At 56.9% G+C, this 18,209-nt stretch overlaps 8 protein-coding genes and 2 non-coding genes across 15 annotated transcripts; all 10 read left to right on the top strand.

The window, feature by feature from the left end:
- Positions 1-96: 96 nt before the first annotated feature.
- On the top strand, positions 97-1,458 carry ABB37_08670 (putative mitochondrial developmentally regulated phosphoprotein-like protein; the record flags this gene model as incomplete). Its single annotated transcript, XM_015807755.1, has 1 exon — positions 97-1,458. The coding sequence occupies exon 1, from the start codon at positions 139-141 to the stop codon at positions 1,456-1,458; it is 1,320 nt and encodes a 439-aa protein (XP_015653837.1). The 5' UTR covers positions 97-138.
- Positions 1,459-2,478: 1,020 nt separating this feature from the next.
- ABB37_08669 (hypothetical protein) lies at positions 2,479-5,085 on the top strand (the record flags this gene model as incomplete). Its single annotated transcript, XM_015807754.1, has 1 exon — positions 2,479-5,085. Exon 1 carries the CDS (start codon positions 2,674-2,676, stop codon positions 5,083-5,085), a length of 2,412 nt encoding a protein of 803 aa, XP_015653836.1. The 5' UTR covers positions 2,479-2,673.
- Positions 5,086-5,708: 623 nt separating this feature from the next.
- Positions 5,709-7,053, top strand: ABB37_08668 (hypothetical protein; the record flags this gene model as incomplete). Of its 2 annotated transcripts, none has more annotated exons than XM_015807753.1 (1): positions 5,709-7,053. In XM_015807753.1, the coding sequence occupies exon 1, from the start codon at positions 5,755-5,757 to the stop codon at positions 7,051-7,053; it is 1,299 nt and encodes a 432-aa protein (XP_015653835.1). In that variant the 5' UTR covers positions 5,709-5,754. The 2 variants fall into 2 exon arrangements, with proteins under 2 accessions (XP_015653835.1, XP_015653834.1); XM_015807752.1 differs by having other exon boundaries at positions 5,715-7,053.
- Positions 7,054-7,631: 578 nt separating this feature from the next.
- Positions 7,632-8,848, top strand: ABB37_08667 (hypothetical protein; the record flags this gene model as incomplete). Of its 3 annotated transcripts, none has more annotated exons than XM_015807751.1 (1): positions 7,632-8,848. In XM_015807751.1, exon 1 carries the CDS (start codon positions 8,594-8,596, stop codon positions 8,846-8,848), a length of 255 nt encoding a protein of 84 aa, XP_015653833.1. In that variant the 5' UTR covers positions 7,632-8,593. The 3 variants fall into 3 exon arrangements, with proteins under 3 accessions (XP_015653833.1, XP_015653832.1, XP_015653831.1); XM_015807750.1 differs by having other exon boundaries at positions 8,426-8,848; XM_015807749.1 differs by having other exon boundaries at positions 8,429-8,848.
- Positions 8,849-9,117: 269 nt separating this feature from the next.
- On the top strand, positions 9,118-11,535 carry ABB37_08666 (hypothetical protein; the record flags this gene model as incomplete). Of its 2 annotated transcripts, none has more annotated exons than XM_015807748.1 (1): positions 9,118-11,535. In XM_015807748.1, exon 1 carries the CDS (start codon positions 9,535-9,537, stop codon positions 11,533-11,535), a length of 2,001 nt encoding a protein of 666 aa, XP_015653830.1. In that variant the 5' UTR covers positions 9,118-9,534. The 2 variants fall into 2 exon arrangements, with proteins under 2 accessions (XP_015653830.1, XP_015653829.1); XM_015807747.1 differs by having other exon boundaries at positions 9,429-11,535.
- A 477-nt stretch (positions 11,536-12,012) lies between these two features.
- Positions 12,013-13,140, top strand: ABB37_08665 (hypothetical protein; the record flags this gene model as incomplete). Its single annotated transcript, XM_015807746.1, has 1 exon — positions 12,013-13,140. The coding sequence occupies exon 1, from the start codon at positions 12,127-12,129 to the stop codon at positions 13,138-13,140; it is 1,014 nt and encodes a 337-aa protein (XP_015653828.1). The 5' UTR covers positions 12,013-12,126.
- A 460-nt stretch (positions 13,141-13,600) lies between these two features.
- On the top strand, positions 13,601-14,895 carry ABB37_08664 (hypothetical protein; the record flags this gene model as incomplete). Of its 2 annotated transcripts, none has more annotated exons than XM_015807745.1 (1): positions 13,601-14,895. In XM_015807745.1, the coding sequence occupies exon 1, from the start codon at positions 13,693-13,695 to the stop codon at positions 14,893-14,895; it is 1,203 nt and encodes a 400-aa protein (XP_015653827.1). In that variant the 5' UTR covers positions 13,601-13,692. The 2 variants fall into 2 exon arrangements, with proteins under 2 accessions (XP_015653827.1, XP_015653826.1); XM_015807744.1 differs by having other exon boundaries at positions 13,623-14,895.
- Positions 14,896-15,506: 611 nt separating this feature from the next.
- ABB37_08663 (hypothetical protein) lies at positions 15,507-16,430 on the top strand (the record flags this gene model as incomplete). Its single annotated transcript, XM_015807743.1, has 1 exon — positions 15,507-16,430. Exon 1 carries the CDS (start codon positions 15,549-15,551, stop codon positions 16,428-16,430), a length of 882 nt encoding a protein of 293 aa, XP_015653825.1. The 5' UTR covers positions 15,507-15,548.
- Positions 16,431-16,942: 512 nt separating this feature from the next.
- Positions 16,943-17,035, top strand: ABB37_08704. The gene has a single exon (XR_001548750.1). It is a non-coding gene; the product is annotated as a snoRNA (small nucleolar RNA).
- A 797-nt stretch (positions 17,036-17,832) lies between these two features.
- ABB37_08703 lies at positions 17,833-17,925 on the top strand. The gene has a single exon (XR_001548749.1). It is a non-coding gene; the product is annotated as a snoRNA (small nucleolar RNA).
- Positions 17,926-18,209: the final 284 nt, after the last annotated feature.

Here is an 18,209-nt window from a genome sequence, read left to right as displayed (position 1 = left end):
TGGCGCCGTAGTTAAGTACGTTATCCGCTTTTTTTCATTACTTTCGTATTCTCTTCTTGCTTTCCTTCGTTCTGTTCTGTTTTTCTTAATCCCATAGCTTGATTTACCTCAACACGCACATCGGGAAGCCACTTCGTTATGCGCCGCCTTCTTCTCTCCCGTACCCTGGCATCGGTATGCGGACTGCGCTGCATTTCGGCGAATGACTCGGACAGCGAGCGTCTCGAGCGTTTGCAGGAGCAGGTAAATGGAATCAAGGCAACTCTGAAAGCCATGGAAGAAAGCAAGAGGGCCAACGGTCTGGTTCGCCTGTACGGAACACAGAAATTAGCAAAGTTGGATATCAAACGAATCTTGGCCATTTTCAATGGAAAAACGTCCCACCCACCTATATTCTGTCATAAGACACTTCCAATTGTCTTGGCACACTTCATCTCAGGTCTTGACACACTTCCTGCTGGCCTCAACGCAATGCCATCTATACTTGCCGTCCGTGGAACACTTCTGCGCTCTTTTCAGAAACTGGTCAGCTGCGATATCCCCGTAACGTACGATCAAATACAGTTTTTTCGCAGAGTTCTAGAGGACATCGACGAAGAGCATGCTGAACGCGATCTTTTGCAGACGATGGCATTCGGAATTCTGGAGCTGAAAGACGATCTTTCAAGACACCGAAAGGCGTTGTTGGAGCTCAAGACGACGTCTGAACGCTGGTCTGACCTTCCCATCTCGGAGGAGCAAGTACTTCCGTACGAAGAGCTCGCGGATGCTCAGGCGCCCTTGGACGCGGTAAATCGGTCCATGGTAATGTACAACTTCATCTCACGCATGTTCCTCAACAGCGACTCTGAGGCCGCTACAGGAGAGAAACGCTGCAAGGTGGGAATGGTAGACCTCGAGATCAACCTCGAAAACGTCGTTCGCAACGCGGTACATGAGGCGAAGCAAATCTGCACTGACCACTACGGCGACTGCCCTGACGCGGAATTTGTTATCACCTCGGAGTCGAAGATGTTCAAGTTCCCGTTCATGAGCACGACTATCCGTTATATAATACTGGAGCTCATGAAAAACGCCTTCCGCGCTACAGTGGAGGCTCATATGAAGCGCAACTCCATGGGTATGATAACTTGCGACGACATGCCTCCTGTTCGCGTACTGATCAACCTTCAAGAAGGCATCGAGCACGCGTGCATTTGCATTTCTGACGAAGGAAAAGGGATGACGGAGGAGGCGCTTGGGATGGCCATGGCATACTCCTACACGTCAGTGAGCAAACCGGCGATGGACTTAAAAGACGGTGTTGGTACTACCTCTTCGGAGCCGTCGGCGCTAGCTGGTTACGGTTACGGTCTTCCGATGTCCAGAGTGTATGCCCAGTCGTTAGGCGGTGACCTTGTGCTGCAGACTATGGAGGGCTACGGTACTCGTGCATACTACTACATCAAAATTGCGTAGCTGTAATTGTTCAAGTCAGACCAGCACATGCCACGTTACGAGGAGAGACCTCAGCTGTCAATACTAAAAGAGTTGGGTAGCGAATTCCAGGTTTCTGCTGAACCTGCCTCAATGCAACTGTTATTGATGAAACGTCTCGAATCTTTCCTGTGACGGAGTCAATGCAGGAGCGATATATTTTTGTGGGTTTTTTGTCTTCCTCCAGCCTTTTATGAATATGCTCTATTCTTTTTGTTGTTGTTGTTTTAATCGTCGAGTTTTGTGACACATTTTTTTCTTTCCAATACAAATCTGCGAGCGCTGCTATTTTTTATGATTTTCTCTTTTCCTTGGCATTTCTATAAGTCCTTTTTTCTCCCGTTTGTAATTGGTCATGCTCTGTGTGAGCGTGTGTCTACATAGCAGATTCTCACTGAATGTGGAAAAGGCGGCGTATCGTTTTACTTTTATAAGGCTGACTCGTGCAACGCTCTGCGTCTTTTTTTTTTGCTATATATTTCCATCACCTTTCTTTTCTTTTCCATTCTTGTCTCGTTCTAGCACACATACACCTTTCCGTAGCAGAAATTCGTCGCAAAGTTTGAAGTTAAATGGAATGTGAGCATTTCAGCTACACTGATTTGCAGTGCAGACGTATCGCTGTCAGGCGTCATGCACCAAAGCAGCTGAACAGTTACTTACACAAACGCGCAGGTAACTGAAAGAAATGACGACATGAACTAGTTGTGTTCAACGCGTGGTATCAGCTGGACCTCAGAGTCACTTATTTGCGTTGTTGTTTTGTTGTCTGCTTTCTGTCTCGTTTTGCAGAAAGAGCATGAATGCCGCGCTCTTATTACCTTCCGAAAGACTCTTACGGTTCTGTTGCGAGCTCGAGGTGTTAGGTCATGCAATGATCTTACCATTGCGTTTCAAATGGAGCACTGCTGGTTCTCAAAACAAACAAAAGAGTACGCACTGTTCTGCAAAGAGATTCTTGCGGTTACGTTTCCCACCTTTTCTCCTCCGTTGAATCAAAAAGGCTCTTCTTTGATTTCCTCTTTTTTGCCGAACTCTCTCTTCCTCTCGGCCACAGTGTGAGGGTTTTGTGACGATACATTCGATTGCACGAGCGCGTCCACACACTTTCACTCACCGACCAAGTATAGCAAAGTCTCCGCTTGAGATACAGCCTTTTTTTTCATTGTTTGTTTGACGTATCATGTTGTTCAAATCATGAGTAAATCCTCATTAGGCACAAACCGTACCGGTGACGACGACGCGCCTGCCGAGGCACACACATGGGAGGAGCTTGCCGAATATGAGCGGGGAGAGGTTATACTCCGCTTACTCCGGCGCATCACCGGGACGTGCCTGCGCAACGATCGCTTGCGCGTTCTTGAGCGAGAGGAGTGGGTGTGCAGCGGCACCAGCTCCGACGATGCGTTGACGTGTACGCAGCATCTGCTGCTCTTTGGGCACGTGCGCCACCGACATCGTGAGGCGCTCCTCGCTCTCATTCGTCAGATGCGCCTGCACGCGGTGCGGGACTTGGACACGTCGGTGACGATTGGCCTTCAACCCGGCGATGCCGTTCCTTACGTTTTGCTGGAGCCGCTCTCACCGTCGCCGCAGACGGACGGTTACATCCGCTGGAACCGCGTGTACTGCGCCATGCGGTGCGGCATTCTGCAGAAGCTCCGCGCGAGAGAAGAGAAGATTCGACACCGCCTGCGGGAGCTCGTTCAAGAGACGGATGCTACGTCATCGAAGCTGCCCTTCGCCGCTGCCGCTGCGCACTCTTCTTTGTCTGCAGGTGAAGGCGGCAGCGTCTCAACGCCAGCTGAAACGCTCCGCTTCTACACCGAGGAGTTTGGTCAGCTGTTCACAATGGATGATCCACCGGGAGCAGATGGAGCGAGTGGAAATGGGGCCCGCTCACCTGTTGATGCTAACCACAAGCGGGCCAAACAATTTCTCCCGGTAAGTGAGTTCATGGCTGCCACGAAAGCGTCGCAGGTTTCCTTGGTCCAGCTCGCCGCCAGTGTTCCTACTGTCCTCGTCGCGTGGTCTGCCCGCTACCCGGAGTGTGTGGCGTGGCTGCGCCGGGAACTGTTCGACGACACGCACCTTAAGGAAATACGCAGCGCCACCGGTCTTTCGGGTCGTTTCGCGGTGCTGATGGACAAGGATCCGTGGGTCAGTTTTGCCGAATCACACGGGGGTATTCTGCCTCGCCTTCCCACGCTGCGCGCAGGCTTTAGAATTGAACTGCTGCAGCCGCTGCCAAAACGTGCGCAGATCGTGCTGTTGAACATGGACAAGGACACGGAGGTGGCGCGGACCACCCTCGAAAAGCTTCGAAGGCGACTCAGCGGCTGGGTGAGTCCTGAGGTCGATTTGCTGTCCTTGTGGTCCGGTCCGAAAGGGCTGCAATCGGAGCTGGCGACGCTCTTCAACGTGCAGACGCTGCCGTTTGTCGTGCTGACTCGCCCCGGGCAGCTTCCTCCGCACGCTACGATAGGAAGTAAAAGCTCCACACCCCACACCACTGCCAACACCGATCCCGCACGAACATCGCCCGTGCCGGTCATCGTGGACGTGTCCTGCGATCCGGTGCAGGTGTCCAAGCGGCTTTACGGCGTTCCTGACACACCGCGCTCCAGCGGGGCGGCTGCAGACAACACCTGGCACCGCCTCGCTCCAGCGGAGCGTGCGCGCATTGTACAGCGTTGCGGCGCCTACCTCGTCCAGCAGCGCCTCCCGCTGTACTTCACCGCCACCGTCACCCGCGACTACGTCCTTCGCGACTCGACGGCAACAGATCCATGGCAGGCGGTACGCGACACAGCCAGCTCGCACGTCTGCGTCCTTGGCGAAGTCATCACCACACACGACATCCAACCGATCCTGGCCGAGCTGCGAGCGCTGGCGAAGCTAAGAGACTTTGAATGGGGCGTGCGACTGATCGAGCGTTCGGCCCCCTTGCTGTCCTCTGTGGATATGACAACGCCGCAGCGTCTGCTGAAGGGTGAGATGCGGTGCGTCACGTGTTCGAACTGCCTCACACGGCTCTTCGTGGACACGGAGGCGCATGTGCGGTGTCTGTGCTGCAGTTCCACCAACAGCAACGACGGCGCCTTCTGCGAGAAGTGTGCCTTCACTCTGCGCTGCCACACGCCGCACCACTTTCTTCTTCGCATCCCAGCAGGTCAGTGGCGCCCGTCGCTGTCGCTGCTTTGGGGTCCGTCGAACGTGGTGCCACTTGATCTTTTCATGGACCATTTTGTGTCAAATATTTCAGACTACCACTACGGCGTGTACTGCGATCGTTGCCGCGGTATGATCCGCGGAACTCGTTGGAAGTGCGCCGTGTGTTACCAGTACGACTTGTGCGACGCCTGTGCACGAGCACGACGTGCAGCAGTTCCTGCGATCGCAAACGGCGATCGGGGCACAGAAGCGCCCCCAGCGCCGTCGCCAGTCACGGAAAGAAAAATCGATGGCGATGCGGTGCCGGCTCAACACGACGACGCAACGCACCCAATGATTTACATCCCCTTTGCACAGGGATCGCAGCACGACAAGTTTTTAAAGCAGGCGTGTGTCGGTTCATTACAGGAGTGGCTGGATTCAGTCCACAGGTGATTTCGTACTGGCTTTTTCTTTCTTCCTTCTCTTGTTCCAGAACTACGCTACCCGTTACAGTTTCCCTGTGTGTCCGCCTGTTGTGGCCCTTCCTTTTATTCTCGTGTTTTTTTTTGATTGATGGATGTACATTACAGTTCTTTCTTTTGCTTGCTCTCTAGGTGTTCGCTGACCGTAGTGGAGTGCGACCCCGCACGTAACACACACGCCGGGAGAGAAGAAAGAAGGAAAAAAAAAGGAAAGAGTCTAGAACGAAGTAGCAGCTACTTTTGCTTCATGGCGTGGTGCTTCAGTGCTTTTGCCACTGCGAAGAGGAGGAAAAGAGCAGGATTGACACGCATAATTTTCCAAGGGCCTTTATCTTGGTCGCATGCAACGGGCAGGAAGAAGAAGCAAAAACTCCTCTTTCTTAGGGAGAGGGGGAAGGCCCAACGCGTTCGTCCTGTGCTTCCACTCGCCCAAGTAACAGGTGCGCCGCAGGCGTGCGTGGATGCCGCAATTTTACCTAAATCAACACCAAGAACCGTCAAAAAGAGGCAAACAATATTTTCTTGTTTCGGTACCACTCTGTGTTCGCTCCTTTTCTTGTGTTTGCTCTTGTTGAACCCGATGATGATTGTGAAGCACTAGCGTCCACGCAGAGTCACACACCCGCACACGTTGCCGCAAATGGGGTGCGAGCAAAGTTCTCTGAAGCCCAAAAAGGCCGCAAAGACCGGCAAGAAGAAGAATACAAAAGCGACCGATGCCGCCAAGACAGGCGAGAATGCCGCAAATACGAAGGATGCAGGGGAGGGCAAGGGTCGGTTGAAGAAGTCCGACTCCCTCGAGATCCCCGTACCTGGGACCGAGCCGGTGAGGGAGGAGGAGAGGGGTGCCTCATCACGGCCGCGCAGCGTGGCTCACACGGCGAAGGGAGGACGAAACGGCACGGACGACTCTCCCTCGCGTGGGCGCGGCGGCAGTGCGCGGCACGACCCCAGCGACGGCAGACCAAGCCCCCCTTGCCCGATAGAGCTGCAAACGATCCTGGATGAGATGTCCGATAGAGCCTCGATGAGCACCTCGTCCAGCACCCCGCAGCTGTTCCGTATTTCGCCCACCACACGTGACGAGGTGGAGCCCGGAACGTGGCTGTGGTGGCGGCTGGAGGTGCGCCGCGAGCACGTCACCAAAGACGGCTACAGCCGTGTGCAGCTGCAGGACATCGCGAACCGTCTGACGTGTCAGCACGACGACAACCCAGAAAGCGTAGACTTAGACTTTAGTAACTGCTACATGGAGCGCACCGCGCCGTACGTGCTGGGGCGTCTGCTCGCGTCAGCACAGCTGCGGGAGTTGCGGTGGATTACGTCGCTGCGCCTGGACGGCAACTACTTCACCGACGACGGCTTCGGTGCGATGCTGGCGGTCATGTCTGCCGAAAATGAGACGCAGACCATCCTGCCTCTCCTTCGTCAGCTCTACTTGAACAACATGAACCTTGACAGCAGCTCGGCGACCGGGTTGCTGGCGTACCTCTTCCCGGTCGATCGCAGCGCCACACGACGTCTTCCGAGTGACTCCGCCCTCCGCATCGCCGACAGCCGCGTCGCTCGCCCGTCGGAGGCGTTCATCCCAGGCAACAGGCACGGGCCTAGGGTGCCACTCTTTCCCTCACTCTCGGTGCTTAGCCTGAGCGACAACCCTGGTCTGGGTACCGGGGGACTGATTCAGCTTCTGCGCAACCTGCTCGCCGTGCACTACGAGCCGAATATCATCGCTTTGGTGGACCTCTCACGCTGTGGCGTGAGCAAGGCGGCAGCCCGGCTTTTCCGGGAGTACTTTGATCAGCTGCCGAGAGCCATGGAGATGGGCTGCTACCCGGTGGTACCGCGCCGGTTTGTGCTTTCAGGCAATCCACACGGCATCTCCGACCCGCATAAGATATACTCTCCAGAGGACACGGGTGTGCAGCTGGTGTTGTAGGGCGGTGTAACCGTGTCGTTGGATAGAAATAGTAACGACCTCTTTTGTTTTGTGATCACGGCGTGACTGACACGCGTACCTGCAAGCGGTCTGTCGTGTTCTCTCGTGTATGGAGTGTCCGTGTTTGGACCCCATCTGCTTTATGACTGCAATAGCGTAGGGCAGTATTTGTTTCCTCCTTGTTTTCTACAATAGCGATGCACGTTGTTTTATTTTTCTGTGAATGCGTACGTGAAGCACAGTCTACACATGAGCTCTATCTGTGGTGATGGCGAACGTGCTTTCTGGCCTTCCTGCTCGTCGGCACTGACGTTTACGCCGTGAGTTATGGCGGGGGGTGAGCATGTGTGTTCGCATCGGCCCGTGTATGTTCCCCTCCCTCTTTGCAATCAGCCTCTCTGTGTGTCCTTCCGTCCCCCCTCCCCAAAGTGTTCTCTTCCGCCAAATGGCGGCTTTCCCGTCTATCGTGCTTCTCTGCAGCAACTTCTACTCCCTCGCACGTTGATGGCTCATCTTGGCCTTTGTCATTTTCTCTCTCTCTCTCTCTATATATATATATATATATTTCCACCTGCATAGAAATTCAAACGTTCGACTTGGGTCAGCTTTGTGCGGTCTTCGTTCTTCTTTCTTTTTCTTTCCGTGTGGTGCTCCTGCGTTTGTGGCCCGTCCTCTACGACGGTGCTCGTGTAACTTGAGCATTTTTAGAGAAACGCTCCCTCTCTTCAGCTTTTCCCTCTTTACTCAGCCTCGATGGACCTTTATGTATATTTATCTAGGTTGGATCTTGCCGTCAGCTCTTGTTTCTTTCCTCCACTTCCTCTGTTTCCGTTCGTCGCTGTTAACGAGTTGGTGGGAGCGGTCTAGGAGAGAAGCGGACATGGGTGTTCATGGCAGCGCTTGCTTAATAAATATGTATATATATAGCCTGCCCAGTAAGGCACAGCGATCGAGCAGTACACGGTGGTGTGCGACGTGCAAGAAAAGAAAAAGGAGGGGAAAATGACGACTGGTGGTGCACCAAGAAGGACGCGTATGATTTGCTGAGAGGGATTCTCCAAAAGAAAAAAAGAGTGTGAAGCTACTACCCACTTTTAGGGCTTGCTGTTTTGGTTATGTGACACCTACTGTGTAGTCTATGAGAGAGAGAGAGACGTTGGGTATTCAACTGCTGAAAGCGCAGCGGCAGGAAGCGGTGTACCGCAGCAGCGTTTCTTCTTAACCGTCAGCGGTCTTCCGTTTTTGGCAGGTGGCATAATGCACGACTGCTGGGTCACTCAAGAGCTCGCATCCTTTTTGCTCATCTACACTCCTTCCGCTTCTTTTTACTATTGTCCATGGCCGTCGAACCTGTGCTGCGTTTGTCCCTTAAGAAGTAGCCCCCGGGAATAGCATAGCCTAGTTCTCTTCTTCCATTTCGTGTGCCTGCTGGTGACATTTGCTTTTTGTAAAGAACAGTAGCTCTCTAAAGTTTTTTTTTTCTCTTCGTTGAAATATATATATACCCCCACTTAGCTCAACGGGTACAAGAAGCAGCAGAATGCTCCGCTGCTCACGTGTCATGCGAGGCGGCTTCTCGCAGGAGGCGTTCCACCGCATGACCAAATACATCACATCCCGCAACCCGAACGAGAAGTACCTGCGCACCGGCCACATTGTGCTTGAAACGCTCAAGCGCTACCACGCGTACGTGCTAGCGGTGTGTTTGATCAGCGCCTTCACCGTGTACGATCACCGGACACACCCCGAGAAGATGCCCGGCGCTACACACGATGGCCGTTCCCTGGTGTTGTAGGCACGGAGAGCCTCACGGCAACGATGCACAACGCGTTCTCTGCCTTTCCACATCGCCCGCCTCCGGTGCGGACTGCTGCTTTTTGTCCCTTTCTTCTAAAGGACTACCTTTAAACATAAACGCTGCGATGATGTGCCTTTGAAAAAAAGACGGAAATTTTTGTTCCCCCGTAAAGGAAGAAGAAGAAAGTCCTCCTCTTCCTTCGGTCTTTTCCCTCTCTTCTGTTCTTTACATACCTGCCGAATTGAAACACAACAAAATTGGAATAAGAAAGGAGGAACATTCTTTTAAGGAAAAGGAGGAGCGGCACAAGCACCCGACTGATAATGGTGGATCTGCTGGGAAACGTGTGGGGCCATTACCGACACATTATGTTTCCGACCCTCTGCAGCTCGCCTCTTCTTCTTTTTTCTTTCTGGTATTGTTCTTCTTTAGCGTGCCGGCCGATGTCGCCGATGAATTAAAATCTCCTGCGGATGGTGCAGCCACACGCTCCCCGCTGACTCTCGCTCCCTCGCTCGCTCTCTCCCTCCTCCTCGCCTTCGTTTCTTCTTCGTCGTCGTTTGCTGCGACGTTCTCAGCAGCGGAAACGATTAAACGGAAAGAAACCACTTCGTATTCGCCCTTAAATAAGAGGAAAAATATATATCGCTACGGGGACGTCGTACGCACTACCACTGGCAGGTATGAGAACCAATTTCAAGGCAGCAAAAGGCGCCCCTGCGCCGCCGCCGCCGCCACGCAAACGAGAACGCACCGACAAGAAGTTCTCCCGCCACAACGCCGCACGTGCTGGGCCGTCTACTCAAAATGCGGTCGAGCTGACACGCGTGCAGCAGCTCGAGGCGAAGGCGGCCCGTGACACCGTGCTTGCCACGACCCTGAAAGCCTCCCCCCTCATCGCGAAGAAGTTCGTTGAGGCCATTTCGTTAGACGTCGATGTCGACGCTGCGCGGCAGCTGCTGCTCTCCAGCAAAGCGCTCACGGCGTTGCCGTCCTCCATTGGCGTTCTGTGCCAGCAGCTGCGCAAGCTGGACGTGGCGGGCAACGATCTGACCGACCTCTCCCCCCTCGCCTCTCTCCAGTACCTGTCGAACCTCAACGTCTCCCGCAACCCACGGCTTGCCTCGCTGAAAGGGTTGTCGGGAACGTGCCTGTCCGTGCTGAGCATCTCCTACTGCGCGGTGGAGTCGCTCGTGGGACTCGAGCACACCGCCCTCTCCCTTCGCACCTTCATCGCTAACGACAACCGTCTGCAGTTTCAGTCCCCGATCTTTCGCAGCGAGTCCGTCGTGCCTCACCAAAGGGATGAGGAGGAGGGGAGCATGACAGACATGGATGCTGCTGCCCCGCACCTCCCTGCGTCGCTGAGGACAGGCGTGGAAACGAACGCCGTTGCGATGCGCAACTACGCGATCTTCGCCACCTTTCAGCAGTGTGAGACGGTGGTGCTGTCCCGCAACACGCAGCTGGTGCAGAGCTTCCCTGCCTGGAGTGCGGAAGAGCTGGCGGTTCAGTGCGGCGACCGGCCGAAGCGCCCGGCTCACGACTCGGGGAAAGAGTCTGGAAACGACTCGTCGGCGGAGGAGAGCGACGCACGCAGAGCAACCCACCGCGGTGATGGTGGTCCTCGAGAAGCTGAGCCGGAGGCGGACGCGCAGACCCACAAGCTGCTGAAGCACGCCGTTGCCCTCGCTCACCCCCTCTCCGTCTTTGAGCGCCTCCCGCGACTGAAGAAGCTGTCGTTGAGTGGGTGTGCGCTGCACTCCCTGCCCTCGCGCTGGTTCCTGCCAATGGTGACGGAGCTGCGCTTAGCGCAGAACCACCTCGCCTCGCTGCAGCCGGACGGCGTCATCCTGCGCTCGCTGCATATTCTCGACATCAGCAACAACCTTTTCATCTCCGTCATCACGCTGCGTCGCTGCCGTTTCCTGGAACAGCTGAGCTTGCGGGGCAACCCTCTCGTTGAGGAAGGCGCCACCCACAAGGAAACAATGGGGCGTGCTTCCATCCACAGCAACAGCAACGACAAGGCGGCCACAGAGGAGGGGAAGGATGGGGATCCGACGGCGCCGAGTGACGTCGCCATTCCACTACACGTGCAGCGGTCTGTGGCGCGTCTTTTCCCAAGTTTGAAGCTACTTGACCATCAACCGGTGCTGTCGGCCGCGGAGATGCAGGCGGCGACCGAGCGAGAACGTGATGTCGCGGCCGCTGCTGCCGCAGCACCGTCGCAGCAGCAGGTCCATGACGCGAAGCGCACGGGTGGCGGCGCTGACGGCGGAGGCGAACCACGGGAGACGTCGACGAGAGAAAAGACGGTGGGTGGCAGAGGTGCGAAAAGCGGGGCTTCTTTGTCAGCCCGCGCCCCGGCTTGCAAAGCTGCTCGCGTTGACCCGGCCGTCATTGCGGCGGAGGCGGCGGAGAAGGACGTCGTGGTTGAGGCTCCGTCTTCCGTCCTCAAGACGGCACACGCGCCGATTATCCGTCGCGAACGTACACTGCTTAAGCCCGGTACCTCGCTGGCGGGCCAAGGCGGCGGCAGCAGCAATGTGAGTGCGACGCGCGGGGACGCACGGAAGAAGGAAACCAGCACTGGAGGGGCCAACTCGGCTGCACCGACGGTGCTCGGGCAAGCTGCCGTGGACAAGCTGCTGGAGCAAAGCCGCAAGACTAACGCGTGGTAGACGAACGCCTGTTTGTATTATTCAGAACATGGGACGCACGCTCTTGAATTTCTGTTCTCGTTTGTTTGTTTGTTCTAAGATGTAACGTTTAAGGGTCTGCCTCCATCGGTTGGCTGCTAAGCTGAGATGGCCAATAATGCTGAAACGGGAGGTCCACCTCTCGGTGTTGCGTCGACACCAACCGACGCGATGCGGCAGCTGCTTATGTTTTTACATTTGCGATCCCCCCCCCTCCCGCCACACACACACGCACGAAACAAAGCAAAAGCGTGCCTTGTTGGTGGGATGTCTTTTCTTGCTGGCAAGAGGGATTCGTGGCGTTGTCGACCCCAGTGAGGTACAGACTTGGCCGTACACTGTGCCACTACGAGGCAACAAAGCTGCAGCGCCATGAGCTGAGGGCGGTCATCCTCGGCTGGGAATCACTACGTGCGCAATCCCTTTCTCCTTCTTATACATGTATTATTATTATTATTAGTATGTTCGTTGTCGTTGTACTTCTGCACGCAACGCAACCTCATACTCTCCTCCGTTCACGGTAGCCGCTTTGCATTCGAAGCGAGTAAAACAAAAGAAACTGCCCCTTTGTCGATGTTTGAAGAGGCCTTGCAGAAGGCGCCACGAGAGGAGCTCGTAGAGCACATCCGGCTGCAAAGAGAGTTGATACAGCGACTGCACCGACGCGTCATTGAACTGGAGGCGGCACTGGAGCGTGCCTGCGTCACCTCCAAGAACACAAGAGAAGACGTGGACGGACCCTCTTCCAATTCTCCGGTCAGGGACGTAACGACTGCTGTTATTTTGAAAGAGCCACGACAGGCGCAAGCTGCCTCGAAGAACGGCAGAACATCGGCCGCCATCACGGCACCCGCCGCTCCTGGCTCACCACGAGCGCGGAAGCCCGCCTGGTCGTCGTCGACGTCGTTGTCCAAGTCGCGCAGCTCTTCGGCTTCTCCATTGCCTACAGAAAAGCGCATCGTCTCCGCAACCTCCAAAGGTTCTGCCAATCCCCACGCAGAACACACGTCAACGGCAGCAGCACCCGAGCCACGCCGAGAGCCTCCAACTCCACACGTCGAAAGGCATCTCGATGCGGTGGCGCCGAGGCAGCAGCATCAACAGCAGCCGAGCATGGCTGTCGTGCCCGCCCCGCCAATGGGCGCCGCAGCTTCGACCAACGCGCTGATGAAATCGTTGTCCTCCTCATCGACGTTGTCATCGCCCTCTGCAGACCACCCCACCGTGTTGGAAGGTATAAAAGAAATCAATTACGTCCTCGCCGCCCACCGCGCGGGTCGACCTGCGTTGCCGCTCCCCGTCGTGGAAGAGTTGGAGGAGATACGCGGCCGCCTTTTGCAAGGGTTTAAGCAAATCTACTTCGGCGGGGGCGTAGCGGCGGAAAGAGACGGTGCACATGAGGAATCGGCTAATTGGATGGGAGACAAGCCGCCGCTGGACGACGCCGCGCACGCCCGCCTGCGCGTCATGCGTGAGTCATACGGAAACTCACGTGGGAAAGTGGAAGCGGACCGGGTGTGTCCGCGCTGGGTGTCTCCTGACTCCTCCCGTGTGGTGTATGGTTCGTCGCCCTATCGAAGGTGGTAAGTGGCGGCTTCGGGGGGTTCGACAAGGTTGGCCCATGCACGATAGGCCGTTCGTGTGCGTTCCCATCCGCGTTGCACCAACGAGAACAACAATAATATCCCTGCGTGTGAAGCAAAAGTCGTGCGAGTGTGGCCGCTGTCGCGTATCGTCCGTTAGACCGGTGTATACATCTACTTTTAGACATGTCTGTACAGTACATCACACAACCTAACCAACAAATCAACGACCAGGCAGACATGGTTTCGTTCTCCAAGTTGAAGGATGGGATTCACTAACGCGCTCTATGTCGCCTCGGTGTCCCATCACGTGTCAACAGATCTGGCTTCACAACTGGATGAATCACGTGCACGGCTCTCATCTCATCGGTGACATCAGGCGAAACGAATACGTATATATTTGTATTCACTGTACGAGCCTATCCTCGCCTCTTTCTCCTACAACTCTTTTTCGTCTCTGTTGAGCAAAACGTGCGTGCGGCGGCAGGTTATTTGGCTCCGTCTGTGTCGCCGTTTCTCTCCTGTCGGTCTCGCAGCTCCCCGCTATTGTGCCGTCATGCAGTTTGTGTTTGTGGTGAAGGGTCAAGGGGCGAGCGTGCCGCAGACCTTGGTGACGGACCGCCTCCTCGTCGTGGCCACCCGCGAGACGGTGCACCGCAAGCGATACGGCCGCGAGCGCGAGAAGAAGAAGTATGCCGGCGCCGGGTTGACGGCCGCCGGCGCACCGCTGCAGATCTCCGGCACCCGTCTGCGCGACCTCTGCTGGAGCGCGTCGCCGCTGTCGGCCACTCTCTCCATCGAAAGGGACGATCTGACCTTCCACTGTGCGATGGTGCAGACGCCGTACGCCCAGCGCAGCGCGGATGCCGAGCTCGACACGGTGCCGCTGCGCGTCATCGCCGCGGACGAGCTCGAGCACGTCTACTTCAACCTGCACGAAGATTTGTTGCTGGACGGCCGGCTAGTGGTGTTTACGCACGCCGATAATCTGCTGCACGTCGGTATCGATGCGGATGCGTGGGCGGAGGCGCAGGCTGCGGCAGCGGGTGCGGCGGGGAGCTCCGAAGCGGGACCCACTACGACCACTGCCACGCCGATGACGGCCGCCAGCGGCGGGGGAGCGGCGGGGAGCAGCGGTGGCGCGAACACCAGCAACAACACGCTTTCTGATGAGGCGGCCGCGGCGGCCAATTCGCAGAAGCGGCAGCGCCGCAGCGGACCGGTGTGGGGCGAGGACGAAGGCCGCCCCACGGCGCGCCGTCTCGACTCACCGCACACCCCACACTCGCTCCTCAAGAAGGAGCAGGTGCTCGCCGTCGTGCCAGCAGCGGTCAGCAGCGAGGATATTAAAGCGCTGAATGAGCTGTGTGATCGAGGCCAGATGGCGTGTCTGGACGCCAGCCTGGCCGATTTCTTCTGTTGCCAGTGTGGCCATCTTCCGCTGTTGACGCTGACCATGTCGTGCTGCGGTGCCGTCTTGTGTGAGCGCTGTGCGCCGACCCCACCCACGGTCGAGGGCGTCTCTGCGGCGGACCGTGCGTGTCCGGTGTGCGGGGAGGAGCCGCTGGACCCCCCGCTGAGCCACCCGAGCCGGGATGTGAAGGTGGCGAAGCTGGTGAAGGAGCTGAAGGTGCTGTACCACCCGCAGCTGCAGGCGCTGCAGGCGCCGAAGGAGTCGCAGCCGCCCTCCACGGCGGTCTCCACGCCGTCGACGCCGCCGTTCGTACTACCAAGCACGCCCGTCTTGGGACCGCGCTGAGCAGCGACAGCGAAGGAAGAGAAGGCGAGGAGGACAGCAACGCCGCAGCGGCCGCTTTTTGTCTTTTTCTTTCGGAGAGTTGGTTGCGTGAAGTGGAGGAGCGCAACGACGTCTGTAAGCGCCGGGCAGACGCCCCTTTTGCACTGCGCGACGCGAAAGTCGCTGCTGAAACGGTGAGGCGGCTGTGGTGGCGACGGTGTCTTCTCGTGTCCGTACGTGAGCTGCGGATGCAACCGATGCGCGCCACGCAGCACACACACATACATCCTCGCATGAACGCCCATCACGCAAGTACCAACAGACCGGAGGGAGATGGAGGTTCTCAGCGCACTTTCTTTTCTCTTTTGATCGCTAAGACTAACCGAGGTACAAAGAAAGAATACATGAGAGGACAAGCCGTACTCGAACGTGGAGAATGGCAACGTTGTATCTCGCCCATTTCCGTTGTGTTGAAGCACTTGAGTGAGACGGCCTGCATCGGGCCAGGCGACCTCATAGCGCCATTGACGGACAACGCAGCCGCTCCCCCATATCTTTCTGCTTCCTCCCACGTTCTTTTGTTTCGCGCTCAAAACACGTGCAACAACGATATTTGTCATCGTGCTGATGCAGATTCAGCCGCTGCACGCACCATTCGCAGCGGATGCGGCGCAATGCTCACGGATGGCGATGCAACAACTGAGGTCGCGCTTCCGCAGGCGTGGCGCACCTTCGAACACCTCAAGGCTCAACTAACCGGTCCAAGCTACGCACGGCAAGGCGCACCTACCGAGCTGTTGGACGGTGCTTCACAAGCCCCTAGCGCTACGTTGGTCCTCTACTCTTTCTTCTCTCGTCACTCAGCGAAGAGGCGGAGGGGCGATGCAGTGGCAAGCGCACGAGAAGAGATCCCCGCTGCGAATGAGTACACACGACGAAGGACACAACGGCGAGCAACGGAGGGGGCAGTGTCGGCTGGCTGCACACCTGCGCTGCGTCGGGCAGTCCACAAGGCTCTAGAGATCGCACGGACATCCATGGGCAGCGTCGAGACGGATGTGAACAGCGGTGCTGTGCTTGTTCTTCATGTGCAATTCAAGCCAATGAAAGCAGCACGCTCCGCTGTCAAGCGCCGTAACAAGCGTCCGTCCCCCGCGTGGTACATAAGCGGTCTTTGCGTTAGCGAGTGCATACCACGCGTCTATCGCGCCGCAACAAGTGCAACGCCGCTCTACCCGTCAGCGGCGGAGGTTCCGCACGAGCAGGGAAGCGGTGCAGCTGCCGCGTCTTCGCGAACGAACGCGGGCTGCGAGCAAGCCACGCACATTGGCGATGTGTGGTGTTCGGGGACGACCTTTTGTGGCATCAAGCTCTTCTGGGTGTCGGCAGAGTCGCGCGGCTGTGGCCTGGCTTACGCGCTGATCGAGGCGGCCCGTCGGTCGGTCTGCTACGGCTACGAGGTGCCAGCGGCGCACGTCGCGTTTAGTGAACCAACATGGCTGGGCAGTCGATTTGCTGCGCGTTACCACCAACGGGATGACTTCCTTGTGTATTAGCGCCCCTGCGGAGAAGGAAAAGAAAAGGTAGAAGAGAAGAGAAATACATGCGCCGCACCCTTGAAGAGGGCGAGAGGGCGCTCACTAACCAATGCAGTACGTCTGGCACCTATGACAGGACGGAGGCAGCGTTGGGCCGCACCTCTACGGCGTCACCGCGTCGACCTCACATCTGCGTGGAACCGCACGGTCTGCTTTCATTACTGTCACTTACAAGTTCACAACACGATGGGGCACCTACCTCACACGGCTTCGAGCACAACTGGCGGGGCAGCCTCAAGCATTTCCGTTGCATTTTCACGGGCGCTTCCACATGTCTGCGCTTCGCACGATCTCTCCTCCTCTCTCACCGGTATTCCCTTCCCGTCTTCTTCCTTCTCCCGGACTGATGTGATTTGTTGCGGTGCTGATGGAGTCCGCGTGTCTTTAAATGGACACCCCTCCGTCGCACGACGTTCCGGCGGTGCGGCCCGCGGAGTGCCGACGCCCAACGACCGACCGACACACACGCCGTGATGATAAACCAAAGCAGGGAATCTCTTGTCGAGCGCGGCGCACGCGCTGCGTGGTGACATGACACACTTTGCGTTATCCAATCCATTCATACAACATCTGACGTGTGTCGGTCGGTGCGTTCTGTTGTGCTGTGACGCAGATGCCGATGCCGCTGCCCCGCGCCGCTTCTGATTCCCAAACCAAAAGTATCTGATGTAATGAGTCCGAGCCGCGCACGCCGTGGCCGCGAGTCGACAACACTTCAACTCTGCAATGAAGCGCCGCGCTGCGTGGCTGCATCTGTGTCTGTGCTGGTGTTTGTTGTTGTTGTTGTGGTGGTGGTGGTGGTGGTGGTGTGCTGACGACTGCGAGCTGCGTCGGCTGCCTCGGCCGCCGCGACGACGTCCCCATGAAGATTGTGGCATCTCTCCACGGACCCGCATTCGCACTGCGGTGAGTGACATCATTGTTGCCGTCGAACCTAATACCAAGGCAGAGGGACTGTGCGTGTATGTGTGTGGGTGTGTGTGCGTGCGGTGTGTGCTGCGCGGCTGCGTGATGACTCAGGTTTACGACGAACAACTCGTCTGACTCTTCCTCGTGACGACCCTTACACCTTTTGCTTCCTCACTGATGGCCCGCCCCCGCTGCGCTGCGCTTTGCTGTGATGCGCTGTGGACGCGTGCCGGTGCGTACGCGCGCCTTTCCCCGAGTCTGCCCGTCTGCCCCCCTGACTGACTGCGTCGCCGACGCGCGGATGATTCAATACACGGATGAACTTGTCCTCCGCAGAGTGCCGCTGGCACGAGGCTGTAGAACGACATCCTAATGACCGCGTTGTGCGACGCACGCCGGCGGTGCGGCCCGCGGAGTGCCGACGCCCAACGACCGGCCAGACACACACGCCGTGATGATAAACCAAAGCAGGGAATCTCTTGTCGAGCGCGGCGCACGCGCTGCGTGGTGACATGACACACTTTGCGTTATCCAATCCATTCATACAACATCTGACGTGTGTCGGTCGGTGCGTTCTGTTGTGCTGTGACGCAGATGCCGATGCCGCTGCCCCGCGCCGCTTCTGATTCCCAAACCAAAAGTATCTGATGTAATGAGTCCGAGCCGCGCACGCCGTGGCCGCGAGTCGACAACACTTCAACTCTGCAATGAAGCGCCGCGCTGCGTGGCTGCATCTGTGTCTGTGCTGGTGTTTGTTGTTGTTGTTGTGGTGGTGGTGGTGGTGGTGGTGTGCTGACGACTGCGAGCTGCGTCGGCTGCCTCGGCCGC

This window comes from Leptomonas pyrrhocoris (genome assembly GCF_001293395.1).
Source record: "Leptomonas pyrrhocoris isolate H10 chromosome Unknown, whole genome shotgun sequence".
NCBI lineage: Eukaryota > Euglenozoa > Kinetoplastea > Trypanosomatida > Trypanosomatidae > Leptomonas > Leptomonas pyrrhocoris.
This window is presented reverse-complemented; position numbering and strand designations above follow the sequence as displayed.